The 6,925-nt window shown below is 31.3% G+C and overlaps 1 protein-coding gene across 1 annotated transcript; it reads left to right on the top strand.

Annotated features, from left to right (window-relative positions):
* Positions 1 to 2,508: 2,508 nt before the first annotated feature.
* On the top strand, positions 2,509 to 6,721 carry LOC136968066 (glutamate receptor ionotropic, kainate glr-3-like; the record flags this gene model as incomplete). The annotated part of the gene is made up of 8 exons (XM_067262027.1): positions 2,509 to 2,552; positions 5,035 to 5,132; positions 5,228 to 5,318; positions 5,384 to 5,542; positions 5,759 to 5,906; positions 5,977 to 6,206; positions 6,283 to 6,536; positions 6,604 to 6,721. Coding segments are annotated over 8 exons (1,142 nt in total), but the record flags the coding sequence as incomplete, so codon positions are not given.
* Between the last annotated feature and the right edge of the window lie 204 nt (positions 6,722 to 6,925).

Raw genomic sequence — 6,925 nt, 5'->3', positions numbered from 1 at the left:
TACACATAAAACAATACAGTATGTTATTACCAATTTTCCTGCAGAGAATCTGGTTAGGGAGTGTTTCTGTGTGCGTATCTAGAATTTTGAGGCGTCATTTTTTGGCAGGCGAAAATCCAGAGACAAAAATGAACTCCATTGTGTTTCATTTTAGAAAGAAATATATTCGGTAGCTCTTGAAATATCGTTTATTTAGTTTATGGGTTCGAAAGCATCAGACGATGGCACGACTCAATTGTTAACTGGAAACGAATTAAGTATAGGAGCAAGCCACTACTAACTTGAGGTGACGAGCACATATTTTAAATTAAATAAGTTAAATATATGATCAAGAATTACAGCCCTACGTTGTAAGGATGTCGCAATATATAATTCCTCGTATTTTGATTTGAAATTATATTTCATTCCCATAGAGACAACGGAAGTAAACAAAGCTTAATATACCACATATGGTATTTTCATACCGAACGGGAAAATTGCTTATCATTCAGAGAAACTCTGTAGAAAATGAAACTCTTTTTATTGTTTGTCTCACTTTCGGTAATCTGGGTTGACGTCTGCCCTTGTGGATGTGCCATAAACATAAAGACCATAAACTTAGGACGATTTCTGGAAATTTTCCCGAATAATATTGTACTTTGGTATATATTAGCAATTATAACAAATATAATTTTATAACTGTAGTTGAACAATATATTGCTATATATATTATTAAGTTGCTAGATTTAATATATTGTATTACATATATAAAAATAGCAAAAATTAAGTTTACACAATACATGGAAAGACACGAAGCCAAATTACTTCGTTTCATTTAGCGAAACATGACGAACATTTTAGAAAATGTAAATTGGAAACAAAATATTAACATAAAATGAAATACTTCGTATTAATTTACAAAAAGAAAGCATAAACAAAATATTTATTTTAAATCACTTGCTATCTTCTATGGTCATATCCGTTTATTTATTGCTTTATCAGTTTTAAAGTGAATTACAGCATGCAACTACGCTAAGAAGCTATTTGTAGTTGATTGTCTGTATTTCTATTTTACTTCGTTTTATTTTCCTTTTAGAAAACTCCTTATAACTGAATAAACCTTATTTTATTGAACATTTTTATTGAACGCGTGTCATAATATTTTTCATAAAGGTTATTTACTGCTTACGAAGAAATTCAGCAGCTTGTTGCATAATTCTCGCGACTTTATCAGAAAAATGTGCAAAATGCTCTTTTATTAGACACCATTTGTCAAAATTCGTGTGGATTCACGCTTCGCTTCTCTTTGTAAAAATTTTATAAATGTGTATTTTTATTTAATTTTTGCTTGTAATTATTTAAGTTCAAGCTTGTGGCATCGTCTGCAATGAAATTTTATTTATGTACATAAATGAGGATGTTTGTTTGTTTGTTCGTTATACACTTCGTTCGTCCAATTGCTACGAAATGCTTCTAACTTTGATCATTTCGTACATCCCACTCCAAATTATCAATTGAATTTCTGTACATCGATTCATTTCTGTGTACATTTGATTGCTGGCTTTACATGTAACGAAATCTATTGGAAAAAACTTAATAAAATAATAAACTAAATCTAATTCTTACAAAAAAGGATATGATTTAAAATATATATTACGTTCACTAAAGTACTGAGATGTGTTTTTTACTAAATCGTAAATGTTAATAATGATAAAATTTTCATTAAATCATCCCGCTCTACTGCATTTAACACACATGACATCCCCTCTATCTCTCCTCTTCCTAAACGTTTAACAACCAAAATTTAATAACATCCTTAAAGACAGGTTAATATGCCAAATTTATTTTCTTAATCTTTACCCCATTCTTGTATATATTGAGATAAAAACGAAATAGACGCCTACACAGACACATAAATACATATCCAAGGAATATTTTTCCGTTTTTCTTTCAAGTTTAAGGGTCTGAAAACATTGAGATTTGCGAAAATCCTGGAGGGTCAAATTTGACACGAGTGCAATACTTTTTCGTGTTACATACACAACAGTCGGAATGAGTAACGATCCGACATTATTAAGTTATTATTTAAAGTAGGACAGTCAAGGATATAATCAAGGAAACACTGTATCATATACAGTGTTTGTATATACAATGTGAATTTATCCGAATAGCTTACAGGTGAGTAACGAAACTTGAACTATTTGATAGATTACAGTAGATATAGAATTAATAAGTGAGAACGAACTTCTCAATACACTAAATAAAATTTTATATGTTCTGGCAATTTGTGTCAAACGTAAGTAGTGTTGATGAAAAATGTAATGTGTGAGCATGAAGGAATACTACAATTACTACTTGTATTTGGGTAAAATATAAAATATTTGTGCTTTTATAGCTTAAAAATGGTCATCCGTAACTTACCACAATAAACTTTATAACTTAGTATGAACTTTATGCATTCAACATTATAAAATTTCTTCTGGTTATATTGTTATATAAGTTAATATTAATAAATGCTTTTATCAACAGATTCGGAAAATCAACAATATAACTTGAAAATAGCAGCAATTAAGGTAAATATAAATCTGGTTAATCAATATAATGAGTTACATAAAAAATTAGAATTATTAAAAACAAACATTTGATCTGAAAATAACAATCGCTACTGTTCAACATTCATTCTTCCTGCGTAACATTTTTTCATGCGGAAAAAACGTTTAGTGTATTTACACGTTTGTACTGTAACAAATGATGTCATCCGTAAAAGATAATCATTCATTTCTTAAAGATTTTGCTATCTTTTGAAATAGTTTCGTTGTTAATCGAATACGATTTTATTGCGAAGCTCTATGTACAATTTATTTATAATTTTGTCGTGTTTTACAGTTATGTTTAGTTCAGACGAAAAATCCTTCAAGTTGTGTATTTTAATAAACTTAAGTCACATAATTATAAAAATAGTATATGAATTGATTCTATGGAGAAAGTGGAAACAGACGTATTGCGGATCCTGACATCCTGCTCTCAATAATTCGACATACCATCCTGTGTGATCGCCTACGCTCTTCTGTATTCAAGACAATGTACTGTACGTCGTGTCATATATTATGTTTCCTACACACTCAAACTTTGTTTTCGTATGTTATAGTTGATCTAATAAGATATAGCAACGTAACACAAGGGCGATCTGTCAAGAAACACTGTCTCTTTTGAGGTCATTCTAAAGAAATCTGGAGCCTATTTAGGTGTAAGACACTCGAAGTACTCCAAAACGTTAACCCTGACGGACCATTGAAGAGGGGCGATCTGTTCACCAACTTCAAGTGTTCGGTGGTTTATCACTCGATATTTCTGCGTTTAAATTTACAAGAATTGTATTTCAACGGTCGAAAGGTTGTCATCGATTGCCTTTTCCTGCCACTCTCAGTAATCCGTCACCCCTCTTCACAAACAATGGCCGGATTATAAAAATTCTACCGTGTCTTTATTACCAAATGCTTATTATTTTATCTTTCATTTTTTCACAGATAAATACTGGTTGGTTATTTTACTTAGTTTTCATTCGATAATATTTACAAAATTCAAAGAAAACTATAAAAACACATTTTGGAAATTATGCTTTCATTTCACTTGCACAGCTGACTTAACCTTACAGACTTTTTATTGTTATACATATTATTTAACTACTGTACTTGTAACAGTTTACTTTTATGAAGCCTGTCAAAGAAATGACGACAAATGAAACAAAGTTGCAAGTATGGTACTACACGTTTTTGCTTATCTCGACAAGTTCTATCACCCATTTCCATCAAGAGTACTGTACTTAAGTATATATTAATTATAATGGATTAATTCTAATATACTCTGAACCAGGGATTTCCAACACGCGGCCCGCGGGCGGCACTACGGCCCACTTAATATTTTTATACGGCTCACTGCACCCTAAATTTTTTAGATACATTTTCATTTAATTTGGTAAAGTATGACGTAAATATTATTCTCGTTTCACTCGATACACTTTGATGTCGTAATGACGTAAATGGTGACATAATTTGTAACTGACGAATCAAACAAATTCGTGGCGTGGTCTGTCATTTTGATTGTTTCAGTTTCAAAGATATTTGTAATGAAATGATGTTGTTAGCGATAAAGAATTGGCACCTTTCATCATGTAGATGAGAAAAACACATACTCCCTCTTTTCAATATAGTGTCAGCCATTTTAATGACTCTAGTCTAAGCCTAATGTCAAAGTGGAAGCCTAATTTATTCTTTATTTCTATAAAGGTATTCCTTATACTTTTGAATTCTTTCTAATTACAAGTACATAATACAGACATAAATCTATCTATATATTTCTTTTGCTAATGTAATAATGTGTCAACCTTCACTTATATTCATAATTATTTCATCAACTTTAAATTTATATTTTTAATAACCCAGCATCTAATACTAAGAAAAGAAAAATCACAAAAGAATAGAGAAAATTCAATATCTTTCGGTTAATTTCGGTATATTTCGGTAAATTCATAATGTTGTCGACAATTCTTTTCATGCATGAAAAACATCAAAACTGCTAAAAGAAATAGGTCGAGTGATTTTCTTTTAACTAAAAGGAAGGCAACGTCAAAAATTGCATTGAATTTATTTTTATTTTGTGTGAGTATAACTTTGTTTTCTATTGTAAATGATACAGCATTTTTTATAATTATATATATTTGTTAATAAAATTTTAAATTCACATTTTGAACTTTTTAAAAGTATATATTTATATAAAGTATCTCTGTGGCTGGCTGAACATTCCTAAATTTCTAATTTGGTCCATTAGGAAAAAATGTTGGACGACCCTGTTCTGAACGAATTATTAATTAGTGAAATCTAATTCAAATAACATTGACTATAAAAATAATTCTAGGAAGTACAATTCTAGGACTTTATGTAGATAATAAAATCTAATTTAATGATTATAGACCATTCATAGATTCTAATTGAGTTAGTGCCTAGTTGTTTAATAATAAAGCTTACCTTTTCCCATTTCCCTCGCGTTCTGTTTCAGAATGAAAATTATATGATTTTAGACAAATTTGAAAATCGGATTTTGGGAGGAAGGTTCTTCCAAGTTTTCCAAGCGTTGCAACAGAAATTACGATTCAGGTAACCTTAAAATTTACACGTGGTTTGATAAACTAATCGTAAAAATTTCAAAAGTGAATTTTACAGTGATTTTAATTGTAATGATTTGTAATTAGTTATTCCATAGTAAAACCAATAGATACAACTTTTGGAAATCGCAACAAAAATGGTTCGTGGAATGGATTTGTCAAAAAACTTAAAGAAAAGGTAAGACAGTGACACGTAACATTATTGGTCATTTGTGAAAACGTGTTTTATTGTCGTATACACAGGAAGCGGATTTGGCCTTCGTGGGTATGTTTGTTAATTACGAACGCTTAAGTGCCATAGATTTCTCCTCTCCGGTATCTTTTCAAGAAATAACTTTTGTAATAAAGTCTGCGAGTAAAACACCGAATTGGAGTTCCACCATTAAACCTTTCTCTGTAAAGGTGAGTGACCGATGAAATGTGCTCCAATAAGAACGATAGAATATTTCGGTTATTTTAAATTGAATAAAGTAAAAATAGAATTAAAATTGCTGCGCGGCATTGTAACGATGTCACAATACATAATTGTTCGCTCATATTTAGATTGTTTACTCCTTGAAATTGTATTTTAAGCTATCCTATTGACGCAATAACGTGAAACTGTTGTAATCTCCGCAGATATGGATCGTTCTATTATCGACCTTTGTCGTATTTTCATTGGCTTTGCACAAAGTCGTGGAAAAAGATTTCATTGCCGATAAAATAAATATCAACTGGCCGAGAAGAAAAGTATTCTGGAATGTGTTATGCACCCTGTTGTATCAAGGTAAGTAAATTCGTTAAGTAAAGTAAATTATTGTGTCGGGTTTACCTTTGAAATACGAGAGTTCCCTTAGGTATTCAGTTGAATAACGTAAGAAGATTCCGTTCCAGATTATTAATCGGAACCTGGTTACTGTCGGTTTTAGTTCTAATATCTAGTTACAGTGGCACTCTGATGTCTTTTATGACCTCTCCCGTCGTAGAATACGTACCTAAGAATTTTCACGAATTAGCTGTCGCCATTCGTAAAGGTGAATATACCTGTGGCTTCCCAGGTAACGACGCAAGATGGCGCGTGTTCCAGGTAAATATTATTCCTAATTTCTATATTGTAGAGTTGCATAAATTTGAATAACTCTATTCACTTCTTTTATTTTAAGAATTCCGAATCTAAAATTGGTAAAACCATTGTAGAAAACGTAATCGAACACGATAATTTTATGCCCGGATCTCGAGCCATGCAACAAGTTCTGCAACACCGCTTTGCCTTCGTGGCTAATATCAGATTCATAAAGCAGTTTATCCGGAAGGAAGAAATGAGTAAATATCGATTATCCGACGATCCTTTCGTCACATTAGTGCAGGCTTACGGAATGAGAAAAAAATTGCCCTTGAAGAAGAATATAAACGGCGTGTAAGTTGTTTAACTTGTTATTATTTTCAGAGAAAATGAAGTAAATTTGTAATTCTGCTTTACGTAGAGTGACTCGTTTATTCGAAGCTGGAATCGTTGAAAAAGTCGATTATTCCGAAACAACGCGACTTTTGGAATCATCTGAAGTGAAAGCTCTGTCGTTGCAAGATCTAAGTAGTGTTTTAGTATTGTTTATTGCGGGTTTTGTTCTCTCCGTTATTTGTTTATCACTCGAATTTTTCTACAAAAGAATCGTTAGTTAATTTTAAATTTTGTCACGACAATGCTTCGTTATCTGTGACGTGTTAAATGTGTAGGTAGAAATCACAGTCTTTATCATCGGTATCCTACTGTTCACGCTATACATTATCTAGTTGTTGTTCTAGCAT

The sequence above is a fragment of the Centruroides vittatus genome, unplaced genomic scaffold (genome assembly GCF_030686945.1).
Source record: "Centruroides vittatus isolate TY-2023 unplaced genomic scaffold, ASM3068694v2 contig_1382, whole genome shotgun sequence".
Classification (NCBI taxonomy): Eukaryota; Metazoa; Arthropoda; class Arachnida; order Scorpiones; family Buthidae; genus Centruroides; species Centruroides vittatus.
The sequence above is the reverse complement of the archived record's forward strand: the minus strand, read 5'-3'. Positions and strand labels throughout refer to the sequence as shown.